Below are 14,162 nucleotides of genomic sequence, written 5' to 3'. Positions count from 1 at the left end.
GAGAAGAGGCACAAGTGTGGAGCCGCCATCTTGCGACCTACGCCGCACGGAGGGACGGATCTTCCTCTATCCCCTCACTTCCGCTGACCCCAGGTACTGATCTTGGCACCCCAGGGATCCGGGAGTGCCATAATCCCCTCCTGACCCCTTGCCCCACTACCCTAAGGGCCTCCCACCCCAGAGACACCATCACCTTAAAGGATTCTTAAAGGATTCTGCAATCCTGCGCAACCTGGCGGACCTTCAAAAATTTAGCAACCTTCTTGAGATCCCCATCCTTAAGATCACGGATTGGACAATTGCTCCCCCCCCTCCATCCCCGCCGCTGGTGTGGCGTATTGCACGCAAGAAGAGGGGACGTCCGCACCCTGATGACCCTGGACCGGCTGCTGGGCTGGACTTGGACTCAGCCTCTTGAGCTCCTGACCCTGGGCTGTCGGCCCCTTCCTGCCTCCATAGGCTGACCTGCCGCATTGCTCCACTTTCATACTGGCCTTAAGTATCGTTGTTACGGTTATTCATAGCTGGGTGACATGGTTTCTCACTTGTTCTTTTCATTTAACTATGCATGTTCCGTTGGTAGTTCCTATCTCTTCCCTAAAGGGGTACCTATGCTCAACCCTAGTGTTGTATATTGTCTCTCGCATTTTATTGCTTATTGCCTATTTCTTCTTTTTTTTCCCTTCTCCTGGTCCCCGGTGTCCAGGATCCGAGCCGAGTGCTTCTGACCCTGACGGGTCCATACGATGTTTGTTGTTTTTCTGTTGTCTGTATGTATCCCCCCTCTTCCCTTTTGTCTCTCCCATCCTTTTTCTGGGGTCTCTTCCAGGATCTGCCTCTGTGGTCCCGTGACTCCTGAGGTTCTAGGGCAGTCTACGAGTCCTGTACTCTATGGTTTTCTGATGGCTAAGTGTGTGACCCTGAATGTGAAAGGCCTTAACTGTAACCTAAAACGTAGATTGGCCCTGAGGGAGCTCCGTACCATGAAGGCTGATGTAGCCTTCCTCCAGGAAACGCACTTAGATGCGGTGACATTTTCCTTTGCTAGACATGCCTTCCCCACTGTTATTTCTGCTTCTAGTGGTGCTAATGCAGGTGTTGCGATTCTTTTTTCTCGGAATTTCCCTATCCAAATCTCGTCTTTTTCTGACCCAAGGGGACGTTATGTTATTTTGGAAGGTCTCCTCCATGGTAAACCTCTTGTGTTTTGCAATGTCTATGCCCCTAACAAATCCCAAATTCCCTTTCTCCATAGGGTGCTAAATAAGCTCGCCAAATATCCCCCAGCTCCGAGACTGTTGGGAGGTGACTTTAATTTATCCTTTTCAGAGACAATGGACAGACACTCCATAAGTAATCGCCCCACCCCGGCGGACCAGGCCAAGCTCTCTGGGGAGTTTCGCAAACTGATTTGCAGACATCACCTGTTTGACCACTGGCGCATTGATCACCCTACGGAGAGGGAATATACATTTTATTCCCATCCTCATCATTTACATTCCAGAATAGATTACTTTTTTGGCAATGTCCCTACTGTCCACCTCCTAGATCGAACCTCTATCGACCCGATTTCATGGTCGGATCACGGGCCAGTGTTGGTTTGTCTTAAGTTTAAACTCACCTACTCGCCATTGTCATTGGCGTCTGAACGAGAGTTTGCTAAAATACTCGCCTACCCGTGACTCGATCAAGTCATGTATCACCTCCTATATTTTGTAAAACAACGGAACAGTTGAGTCTGAGTCGATCCTATGGGAGGCACATAAGGTGGTCATTAGGGGGCACTGTATTGTCTTGGGCTCCCGCCAGAAAAGAGACTCCGAACTGGCGATACAAAATGCCAAGCAGGATATTCAAATATTGGAAAGGTCCCTTGCCCAGTCCTCATCCCTTCAAACCTTGAGGAGACTTGTGGCGGCGAGAGCGCACTTAAAGGAACTGACTCTTTTTAAAGTGGAGAAGTTACTCCTCTACTCTAAACAGAAGTTTTATGAGAAAGGAAACAAGGCCCATACGTTTCTGGCGAAAATGCTTAATGATAAAGCGATGGCCCAGTCTCCTCAGGTCCTTAGGGATCCCATTGGAAAGCTTCTATAACACCCTAATGACATCTCTTCTCTGTTTCTACAGTATTATACTGACCTCTATTCCCTGCCCTCTACTCTTCCCTCAGACCCGGAGGCCCGATCCCACCGCTTTAGGGAATTTTTATCTGACTGTAATCTCCCATCCCTACCAGAGGGTGCCATAGAAGAATTGAATGCCCCTATCACGGAAGAGGACCTTTCTGGAGGTACTGAAATCTCTCCCCTCGGGTCAGGCTCCCGGGCCAGGTGGTTTCACATATCTCTACTATAAGACCTTCTCCTCTGAACTGTCCCCCAAGCTCCTCTCTTTATTTAACTCCTTTCTACAGGGGGCTGTTATCCCCTCCTCCCTTTCACATTCATATATTACACTTATACCAAAGCCTGAAAAGGACCCCCTAGACAAATTTCCCTCTTAAATTCAGATTTTAAAATTTTTACTAAACTGCCACTCGCCTAGGTTATTGGCTCCCCTCACTTGTTAACACAGATCAGGTGGGCTTTGTGCCCAGAAGGCAGGCTGGAGACAACACTCGACGGGCCATCGACATCATCGATGTGGTCAATCAGCAGTCGGATGGGGCCCTGATACTCAGTTTGGATGCCGAGAAGGCTTTCGACCGCCTTGGGTGGCCGTTTATGTTCGAGACTGTCCGTTGTTGTAGATTTAGGGGCCCTTTCCTGACTGCTATTGAGGCCTTATATACGCGACCCACCGCAGCAATCAAATTCCCGCATATGATGTCGGAGACATTTCCAACTCCAAATGGCACCCGCCAGGGCTGTCCGCTTTCACCCCTTTTGTTCGCCCTTTGTATTGAACCCCTGGCGGCTGCCGTCTGGAATTGCCCTGACATACGCAGAGTCTCTGTTCTTGGTAAGGAGTTCAAAATTATGCTATTTGCAGACGATGTACTCCTCACCCTGTCTTATCCACGCACCACCCTCCCGGCGCTTAGAGACTTGCTTTCCCGGTTCGGAGTCCTCTCTGGCTATAAAGTCAACACTAGCAAGTCAGAAATCATGCCTCTGAACCTACCTAGCTCCATGGTGACTCACCTCCGCTCAGTTTTTAAATTTAAATGGACGAAGTCCTCCATCAAATATTTAGGGATACATCTCACACCCACTTACTCCTCTCTTTACTCAGCTAACTTCCCTGCCCTTTTCAAAGAACTGCAAAATTTGCTAACAATGTGGGACTCTCACTTTATTTCACTTCTTGGTAGAGTGGCGTCAGTAAAAATGACCATCCTTCCGAAGTTACTGTACTACTTCGAGACCCTTCCCGTACGCATACCCCTGTCTGAGTTAAAGGCCCTGCAAAGGGATATTTTTAAGTTTATCTGGGCCTCAAAAAGGCATCGCATTTCTGCCTCAGTGATGATGTGCAGTAAAACTCAGGGGGATTAGCTCTACCTAACATTTTGCATTACTACTGGGCAACCCACTTGCGACAAATTACCGCATGGTCTAAGTACCTTGCTTACAAGAAGTGGACTGAAATAGAAAAAAATTTGGTTAGCACCATCCCACCCTAACTCTTTTCTCTGGCATCTTTCCCCCCCTCGGTTTTCTCATCTCCGCCTTCTTGGCCCTATACACTTTACCCTACATATTTGGACTTCCTGCTCTCTCAAATTTAAGTTAATATCTAAAGCCTCCCCCCTCTACTCCTTCCTCCTCTTTCCCGACTTTCAACCAGGTTTACAATCTCGCACTGTTCAGCTCTGGGGTGCGAAAAGACTTTTCCAATTTGCAGAGATTGTAGACCCCCTTACTCGCACTCTTTTCACGTTTGAGAAAATAATGGATAAATTTGACATGCTGCGCTATACCTACCTGCAGATTCGTCACATGATGATCTCTCACGGTGTCAAAACCCTCTGCTTTTGAACAGCTTGTGAGGTGTGGCACCTCCACGTCCGGTTTGATTCCGGATATATACCACATTCTTAACTCTCCATCTAATGGATCCCAGGCTAGACATCCTTACATGACCAAATGGGAGGAGGTGTTGGGCAGGCAGCTCCCGCCAGAATGTTGGGCCACTATATGGGAAAGAGCAGTAAAGTCATCATCTGCACCACCTATAAAGAATCCCACTATAAGCTAATGATGTTGTGGTACCATACCCCCGAGCTCCTTCATAAGTTAAATGTTGCTGTCCCGCCACTATGTTGGAGATGTTTGGGAGCCACAGGGACACATTATCATATATTTGAGGGAATGCCCCATCATTAAATTATTCTGGAGGGAAGTTAGTGGATTGGCCTCTGGGGTCCTGGGCTCTGACGTTCCCAATTTTACCCCCAGTACTAAAGTTAGGAATACCTAATACCTCTCCATTGGCAAAGTAAGAGCCACTAACTTTAGATGCACCCTCCTACCTCCCCATATTAGATCATTTGCTAATCTCTGTATTCTCTTGAAAAATGTATCCCCAATCCATAAGGGCGCCACCGCAAATATATACAACTAATTTGGCAAACAGATAGACCTTAACAAAACTATCCTGTCAGCTTTATCTACTGGTAATCTATGCCGGACATAGGGCTGGGCGATATGGGCAAAAAATAAAATCTTGATTTAAAATTTTTTTGGACGATTCTCAATTTAAATTTAAATTTTTTTTGCTAAATAAACAGAACATTTTTCTCCCTGCAGCATCAGATACTATTTTAATAATATTTCAGACAACAAACTGTATTGCTTTCCACTGTAACAGAGCTCCCCCCCCCCCTGTGCCCCATATAAGTAGCTTTCCCAAATATGTGCGACTCTGTGCCCCCATATAATATAGGAGATCTTATTTGTGCCTCCTTCTAGGTATGGTGTAGTAGTGGAGGTATAGTGGATAAAGGGTGTAGTAATGGAGGTATAGTGGATAAGGGGTGTAGTATTGGAGGTATAGTGGATAAGGGGTGTAGAAGTACAGGTAAGGATGAGGGGTGTAGTAATAGTAGTAGTAATAATAATACAGGTATAGATGAGGGGTGACTGGGGGGGAATGGGGTAAAACTGAAGGGGACTAGGGTGACACTGAAGGAGACTGGGGGAGTGGGGTAAAACTGAAGGGGGACTGGGGGGGACACTGAGGGTGACTGGGGGAAACTGGAGGGACGCTGAAGGGACTGTGGGGACACTGAGGGGGGGGCACTGAGGGTGACTGGCGCAGCTGGGGGCACATCCACACACGTTCCCCTCCCGGCCAGACATGGAGCTCCCCGGTCTCTAGAGGAGACCGCAGGGACTACAGGAGAAGGTGATCGCGTGGCTGCGGGTCCTGGAGCTGTACAGCGGGAACGGGGATCTGCACTGAACCCCCGTATCCCGCTGTACAGCTTAAGGACCCGCAGCAATGTGATTACCTTCTCCTATAGTCCCTGCGGCCTCCTCCAGAGACCGGGGACCTGCATGTCTGGCCGGCAGGGGAGCGGGATGCTCAGTGGAAGGGGCGGGGGCAGGTCAGCAGCGGCGCTGTAATGTGGCTGGAGGCCGCCGGCACCGTATCGCCCCTCTCCAGCCTGCCTACCCAACATCTTGCCTCCGCTCACCCCTCTCCAGTGTGCCTGCGTCACGCCCCACATGGCCCCTCTACGGCTTGCCCACTGGCCCGCACCGCAACCCCCCTTCTCCCAGCTCCTCTCTGGCTTGCCCGCACCTGACACCGCAGACCGAAATGATTTTTTGCGAAAATCGAATTTACGATTTTCACAAAAAATCTAATCGATTTCAACGTTCTGGGTGATTAATTAAATTAATACGATTAATCGTCCAGGCCTAGCCAGACATTTATCTTATTTTCTAATTCTTTAATAACTTTTCCCAAATTTTTAGTCTATTAAACTCCCCTAGATCTCTGAATTCCTTATCCCTTAGTGGCATCAGAATGGATTTGCTCCAGTTTATCAATATCCCGGAAAACCTCCCATTTTCTTGAAATAACTCCATTACTTTGGGTATAGCTACATTAGGCTCCTTCAGGAACAGCAGCACATCATCAGCATAAAGTGTCACCCTATCTCCTCCACCCCAAACCCCTCAACAAGAGAGTTCGGCAGATTTGCTGAAGTTTGGCGTAAAATTTGGCTAATTACAAACTTCAACCCCTTAGCGACCGCCAGTACAGCTTTCTACAGTGGTCACTTATGGGCCTTATTCTCACCCCGTTGGCCTTTTACAGCGGGGTCAGAATAAGTGAATGTCGCACTCCATCACCCACCAACATCGCAGGAGATCAGCTGTCAGTATGACAGCTGATCTCCTGCCGCAACTACCAGGAGCAGTGATTAACCTCTCTGGGTAGTTTAACCTGTTATATACCGCTGTGTAGTCATGAAAGTGGTATGTATCGGGCATAATTTATACCGCACAACGTATGCTGGAAACAAAAACAGCACCAGAATTTATGTCGTTTGTCAATCCTCCTAAGAGAAAATGTCATTTAAGAGATTAAAAAAAAAAGTCATATATATGTAAAATTTGGTATCAACAAAATCTATACATCTTTCCGCAAAACCAGTAAATGATGTCTAGTCTCCACGAGGCGCTACACTTATGTAGAGCTATTGCACTTCTACATACAACTAATGCCCCCATTCAACTAAGAATGGAAAGGGCAACGATTCCATTTTGTCACCAGCATTTGTTCTAGTCACCCCCAAACACCCCCATCCCAAATCTACTGAGCCCACTGACCAAAGCCATGGATGTGGCAACGTCTAAACAAGGAACATTCCTTCTCGCCATCAACATATCTCGACATATCTGATGCATATCCTTAAAACAATAACAATAAAATGAAAGTGTAACTAAGGCGTCCATCTGACGCCAAATCAACAGCGAACGACAAACCTCCTCGTGGTGACCGGTAGGGAAGGGGGTAGGTGAAGTCAAGGAGAGGTAAGAGGCAGGAAAGGAGAGACAGAGAAAAAAGAAAAAAAAGGGAGGGAAAGAAACAAGAAAGCAGACTGGTAGGCCCATAGGGGCTACCGTATCTGTATAGGAGTAGACTTCCGGGGAATGAAACCTCAGGCTGGGAGCGGCCTTCGCCTACACAACCAACCAGTGGGCAAAATGAGGAATTTCTTTATAAGAGGTCCAAGGTAGCCAGAGTCGGTCCACCTTCGTTCCTCGAGCATATTCCTCTGCCGTCAGGGTCTCCATGCGATGAAGGAAATCCATCTCAGCTACCCATTCCGAAATGGGAGGTGGGGAGGTTGACTGCCAGTGCCTGGGTATAACCGTTCGAGCCACTGTGAGAAAATGGTGGCGCAGTCCCTTCCTGGCGCCAGAGGAAGGGCCCGGGATCAGAGATAACAAAGCTAGGCTAGGTGTAGGCGTGACAGTCCTCCCTATCACCTGAGTGTAGATTTCAAAGATGGCATCCAAGAACAGTGTCAGCGCTGGGCAACTCCACCAGACGTACACCATAGAACCAACCTCTCTCTCGCACCTCCAAGTGTCAGGGACTTCAGGGTAGCATTGATGTAGAAATTGTGGGTATGTGTACCACCGAGAGAGAATTTTAAAGTTCTTCTCTTGTGCTAAGCACGTCACTGGCATTTTATGTGTCAGCAAAAAAATGTTTTGTTTGTCCAGGTCTGAGAACTTAACATTTAGCTCATCTTCCCAAGCAGCAATATATGAGGGCTCCGGGTCCACGTCTGCTTCTAGGAGAATGCGATATATCTGAGATAGTACTCGTGTTGGAGGGGAGGATTCCAAGAGGAGCGACTCTAGCTCTGTAGGCGTTCTGGCGGGGATACCTTGCGGGAAGCTGTCCACCAAAAAGGCTTTTAGCTAGCCGTATTCCAGCCATGATAGGGTCTTTTCCGGGCAGGCCTCCTGTAGCTTGGTTAATGGGGCAAGAGCTGCTCCCGTACCTAGGACCTGGCACACCCTGACCCACTCGGACCGGGACCACCCCAAGAAGTGCTCCCTCCCACATGCTGTCCGAAACGCCAGATTATCAAACTCATTACCCCAGCCTGATGTGAGATGGTGAGGGAGAATAGTAATCTGTCCCACAGCTTCAGGAAACATCTGGTTAGATAGGTAAAAGCATCCAGCCGAGGATGGTGGACTGGGAAAATCCATGGTAGCAATTTCAGGGCGATAGGTGACAATTCGCCTCGATCGCCACCCACTGCTTGCTATCAGCGTGATGGAACCAGTCCACCACCCTCAGCAAAACAGAAGCATTATGATATAAGGAAAAATCCGGCAACCCAGCACCCCCAGCGAGCCTATTCCGGGTAAGCGTCTTGTATTTGATGCGTGGCCGAATGGGACTCCACACAAACCTCCTCAGCACACCTTTCAGTTGTTGGAAAAGGGCAACAGGGACAGAGATAGGAAGCGCCTGAAAGAGGTAAAGAAACCTCGGCAGGATGTCCTTCTTGATGACATTGATCCTTCCAAACCATGAGAGCTGAGGCTTATCATATGAGCAGAGATCTGTTTTAGTGAGGGCCAGTAGGCGAAGGAGATTTAGCGCGACGAAGGTGGACAGGTCCATTGGAACCCAGACACCCAGAAACTTAATAGCTGGCTTTTGCCAGCGGAAGGGAAAGGAGCCCTGTAGTTGTGTGATTAAGGTGTCGGGCATGGAGATGTTAAGGACCTCTGTCTTGGAATAGTTAGCCTTAAGATGGTCGGAAACTAGATCAGCGGGTTTGTCACGTACAATAGCAGGTCATCTGCATACAAGGCCAGTTTGTGATGTTAATGGGGCAACTTGATTCCAGATACATCTGGCGAGGCCCTCAGGGCCACGGCCAAATGTTGCATCACAAGTTCATAGAGCATCGGTGATAACGGGCAACCCTGGCGGGTTCCGTTAGCAATGGTAAAGGGCGCAGAAAGCACCCCATTGACCCGTAGTCTGGCCATGGGATTGTGGCAAAGTGCCGCAATTTTGTGGCGGAACTCCACTCCTATCCCAATCTGCTCCAATGCAGCCTGCAGAAAGGTCCAGTGTACACGATCGAACGCCTTCTCTGCGTCGACTGAGACCAGACAGGCATAAGAGGGTTTTGTTCAAGTTGTCCCTCACCTCTCCATGTGGGAAAAAGCCCACCTGGTCGGTGTGAATAACTCCTGATAGTAAGGGGCCTAGCCGATTTGCAATCATTTTGGAGTATAACTTAATGTCCACGTTTATGAGTGAAATAGGCCGATAATTGGCGCAGGAGGATGGGTCCTTTCCGGGCTTGGGGATGACTACCACCGTGGCCATGAGAGACTGGGCCGGGAAGGGGCAGGATGGGGCAATTGCGTTAAAAGCTCGGGTCATGAAGGGGGCTAATTGGGGAGAAAATAGCCGGAAGGCCTCTGGGGCCATATCTGCCATTGGGCACTACAAGTTGTATAGTGTATGGTAAAATTGTCGGAATTCACTCACAATATCTGTAGGCATATGAAAGGTCCCTTTATGGGGGATATGATGGAGGGCACAAAAGTCTGTGTGGATTTTGGATGCAGAAATGTGCTAAGGGCGCTCCGCATTTATTGGAAAACTCATAAAAGAACTGCTTGGTTCTTTCACGAAACCTAGCAAATTTAACGTCTACAAGTTTTTGCAACTGGCCTCTTAGGTCTATTAGGGTCGCTAGCAACTGTGGGTCTTGAGTCTGTTTGTGGGATGTCTCTGCCTCATGTATCTTGGAAGTAAGTTGTGTCATCTTGGCCGCATCGTCCCTCTTCAGGCGCGCTCCATGCTGAATCAGCACCCCTCTGAGAACACATCATGTGGAGTTATGATCCAGCTGTTCTAGGCCCAGCTGGCTTGAGGAGAGTGCTACTGGTGTCGCCACCTTCAGCTTTCTCTCCTAGACCCTGTGGGGTCACTTACACTGTGGCTAACAAGGCCAAATCTGTTACAGGGCAGGTAAGTTACACCTGGTGCCTCCGCGCGTCTTCTGTCCCATTCCAATTAGACACTCGGCTGAGCTTCGGAAATCCCCGGAGCAGTCAGTGTACATCACACTGGCTGTATCGGGAAGGGGACAGCAGACGGGCAGAGGCCGCGAACGAGCGCCAGGTGAGTTAACTGTTTTTTTTTTACAGTGGTTTCCCCATATGGTGGGGATGCGGCCATTTTTTAGCCCCACCACCACCGTATAGGGCGACCATACCTGGCGTATAAGACGACCCCAACTTCTGAGATTTTTCAAGGTTAAAAAGTCGTCTTATACGCCGGAAAATACGGTAAATATTCTTGTGTTTAATAAGATTTGCTTTTAGAGTATAACATTTCCTACAATTACTTCACCTTGAAACACTTCTCACATTCAGGGCATAAAAATAACTTCTACCCTCTGTGCATCCTCTGAGGTTTGACAATTTGCGTTGTAATTAAAAGACTTTTAACATTCATTAAATGAATACGACATCGTTCATACGAGTTATTTCATGTTTAACAAGTTCTGATTTTCTTTGACAGCATTTACTACATTTTGAACATTTAAATGACTTCTCTCCTGTGTGAGTTCTCAGATTTTTTAAAAACACATGGTTTCAAAGATTTTATTTATTCGTAAAACATTTTCCACAATCTGCACATGAAAATGGCTTTTCTTCTGTGTGAATTCTTTAATGTCTAACAAGATTTGATTTCAGAGTAAAACATTTTACGTTCTGAACATGAAAATGCCTCTGAGTGTTTTTTTTTATGTAAAACAAGCCTTGATTTCCCAGTAAAACATTAAAATGGCTTTGCCACTCTGTGAGTTCTTTGATGGTGAACAAAACTTGATTTCTTAGTAAAACATTTTCCACATTCTGAACACGAAAATGGCTTCTCCCCTGTGTGTGTTCTCTTATGGTCAACAAGATTTGATTTCCAAGTAAAACATCTTCCACATTCTGAACATGAAAATGGCTTCTCCCCTGTGTGAATTCTTTGATGTTGAACAAGCTTTGATTTCTGAGCAAAACATTTCCCACATTCTGAACATGAAAATGGCTTCTCCTCTGTGTGAATTCTTTGATGTTGAACAAGCTTTGATTTCTGAGTAAAACATTTCCCACATTCTGAACACGAAAATAACTTATCCTCTGAGTGAATTCTTTGATGTTCAACAAGAATTGATTTCTTAATAAAACTTTTTCCACATTCTGAACATGAAAATGGCTTCTCCCCTGTGTGAGTTCTTTGATGGCAAAGAAGATATGATTTCAGAGTAAAACATTTCCCACATTCTGAACACGAGAGTACACCTGAGTGAATTTTTTGATGCGAAACAAGTCTTGATTTCCCTTTAAAACATTTCCCACATTCTGAACATGAAAATGGCTTCTCCACTGTGTGAGTTCTCTTATGGTCAACAAGATTTGCTTTCACAGTAAAACATCTTCCACATTCTGAACATGAAAATGGCTTTTCCCCTGTGTGAGTTCTTTGATGGTCAACAAGACTTGATTTAAATATAAAACATTTTCCACATTCTGAACACGAAAATAGCTTCTCCCCTGTGTGATTTCTTTGATGGTTAACAAGCTTTGATTTCTGACTAAAACATTTTCCACATTCTGAACATGAAAATGGCTTCTCCCCTGTGTGAATTCTTTGATGGGTAACAAGATTTGATTTGTGAGGAAAACATTTCCCACATTCCAAACATGAAAATAGCTTCTCCCCTGTGTGAAGTCTTTGATGGCTAACAAGACCTGCTTTCCGAGCAAAACATTTCCCACATTCCAAACATGAAAATAGCTTCTCCCCTGTGTGAAGTCTTTGATGGCTCACAAGACCTGCTTTCCGAGTAAAACATTTTCCACATTCTAAACATGAAAATGGCTTCTCTCCTGTGTGAATTCTTTGATGTTCAACAAGTTTTGATTTTCTTTTAAAACATTTCCCACATTCTGAACATGATAATGCCTTCTCCCCTGTAAGATATTTTTTGTTAGTAAAGCTTTGTTCACGTTGTAAATCTGAAAACTTAGGCTTTCCTGTATTTGCTCTTTGATGTTCATCGTCTTCTCTGTAAATGTCAGCTTGCTGTGATGGATCAGAAGATGGGACTTGTATAACAGGATGAGATGAGAGATCTTTGCTGTGAGGGGCTGAGGGTGTATCTGGGATAGTGGACGGCTCCTCATATGTATCTTGTGTGATATGATCCTCTGAGGAGATCTGATGTCCCCCTGAGCTCCTGGTAGAATCATCTGCAAAGGAGAAAACACCATTTCTCTTATTTCCCAGTAATAGAAGCTTAAACATATTGCAGACATGGAAAGTTACTCTTTTTTATGTAACATAATAAGAATGATCAGATCTGTTCCTATCCACAGGAAGTGTCAGGGAGAAGAGTCTAGAAGCTGGATGCCGGGGAGATGACGTCCTTAGTAGTAAAAGTAATGGAAACTGGGGCGTGGCTTAGATGGTGTGGTGAGCGGACGTGCTGCAGATAGCTCCTCACCTCATCCTGCAGATATCCTGGGCATCTGGCCATATAAAGAGGACATCCAAAAATTGTGAGAGGACGAGTGTGGGAGCCGCCCTACAGCGATATGGCCGGCAAACAGCGAGTGCAGAGCAAGGAGAATAGTGGAAAGACCATCAGCGTGGTGGGGCCGGGTCCATCAGCGCCATCTTTGCAGCCCAGTACAGCGGTGTCTATCCAGGCGCGGCTGATGAAATTCGCCCACACAGCTGAAGTGGAGGAGCAGAGGGAGGATGAGGAGGACTGGCGGGGCCTCGGAGCAGCGCATACGGACTGGCTGAGTCCGGCTGCACATTGTTACACACTTACTAAGGGCGCAGTGAGTAAGATGGAGGCTGAGGAGGAGGTAACAGAGGGGGCCCCAGATGGACGGGGGGGCTCAGGGACATACTGAGAACGCTGCTGCACCTGCTGCTGAGCCTACTCTGCAAGATATTATGGAAGCCATTGCTGCAGGGAACGCAGAGCTGAAAATGCTTCTGGGCTCTATGAGGGACGACATTACTCTCCTGAGACATGATCTACAGAAAATGTCCGGCCGCATGGAAGTGGTGGAGGGCCGTGTCAGTGAGCTGGAGGACCAAATACCCCCAATGAGGAGGGACATGAAGAGAGTGATCACACATGTCTCAGCCCTCGCAGCCAAAGCTGATGACATAAAAAATAGACTTAGATGAAATAATGGGCGGCTTATTGGCATGCCTGAGAAGGTGGAAGGTCGCAACTGTTCTGTCCCAAACATATGGAAATGTATTATCCACAGGTTAACCATATTGTTAGTTAAAGGGAATCCGTCAGCTCCCGGGCACTACCTAAGGTGCTGACAATGTGCTGTAGCGGGCAGCCCCCAGTAAGATTGCAGATTGCAGATCAGTCCTCTGTAGGCAGATTATGTCTGAACGAATCTCTCCTCCCTAATGTGTTGGAGCTGTGGTCTAGGGGTAACTCACCTGTCTAGAGACCTGCCAGCAGTTCATTCTCTGGTTCGAATCCCCTGATGGAAATTAAATAGATTTCTTTTTTTTTTTCTTCTCATTATTGTATCATTTTTAAGGCTATGTTCACACACAGTATTTTTGCTCAGTATTTCGGTCAGTATTTTGCAACCAAAACCAGGAGTGGATTGAGAACACAGAAAGGCTATGTTCCCACACTGTTGAAATTGAGCAGATGGCCGTCATTTAATGGCAAATATTGGACGTTGTTTTAAAAAAAACAGTAATTATTTGCCATTAAATGACTGCCATCCACTCAATTTCAACAGTGTGAGAACATAGCCTTTCTGTGCTTATTGGGAAGACAGGAAGAGGTTCGTGCTGGATGTCAGATTACACTGTAAGTACGTGCAGGAAGACAGAACACCTGGTATGTATAATGTTGATTTAAACATAGAAATTTTCTTTTAAAATAAAGTGAGTATATTACATAACTGCTTGTGATGCTGTCGATTTCTTAAATAAAAATTTCACAACAGGTACGCTGTAAGATGAGGACAGTCACTATAGATGCAGCAGCAGGAGACTGATAGTGATATATTGTCCACTGGGACTGTGCTGTATATTAGAATTTAGGCTGAATGATTATATAGCTGGAAAACTGACAGGACACAGAACTTATAATA

General features: G+C 46.5%; 1 protein-coding gene across 1 annotated transcript in view; it reads right to left on the bottom strand.

Moving 5' to 3' along the window:
- LOC138786600 (uncharacterized) overlaps positions 1-12,330 on the bottom strand; it is an 87,877-nt gene extending 75,547 nt beyond the window's left edge. The window contains 6 exon segments of the mRNA XM_069963580.1: positions 7,215-7,869; positions 8,396-8,736; positions 8,844-9,053; positions 9,148-9,395; positions 9,682-9,827; positions 10,808-12,330. Coding sequence (XP_069819681.1) covers positions 7,215-7,869; positions 8,396-8,736; positions 8,844-9,053; positions 9,148-9,395; positions 9,682-9,827; positions 10,808-12,318 — 3,111 coding nt within the window. The 5' untranslated portion in view covers positions 12,319-12,330.
- Between the last annotated feature and the right edge of the window lie 1,832 nt (positions 12,331-14,162).

Source organism: Dendropsophus ebraccatus, chromosome 3 (genome assembly GCF_027789765.1).
Source record: "Dendropsophus ebraccatus isolate aDenEbr1 chromosome 3, aDenEbr1.pat, whole genome shotgun sequence".
Lineage (NCBI taxonomy): Eukaryota > Metazoa > Chordata > Amphibia > Anura > Hylidae > Dendropsophus > Dendropsophus ebraccatus.
The sequence above is the reverse complement of the archived record's forward strand: the minus strand, read 5'-3'. Positions and strand labels throughout refer to the sequence as shown.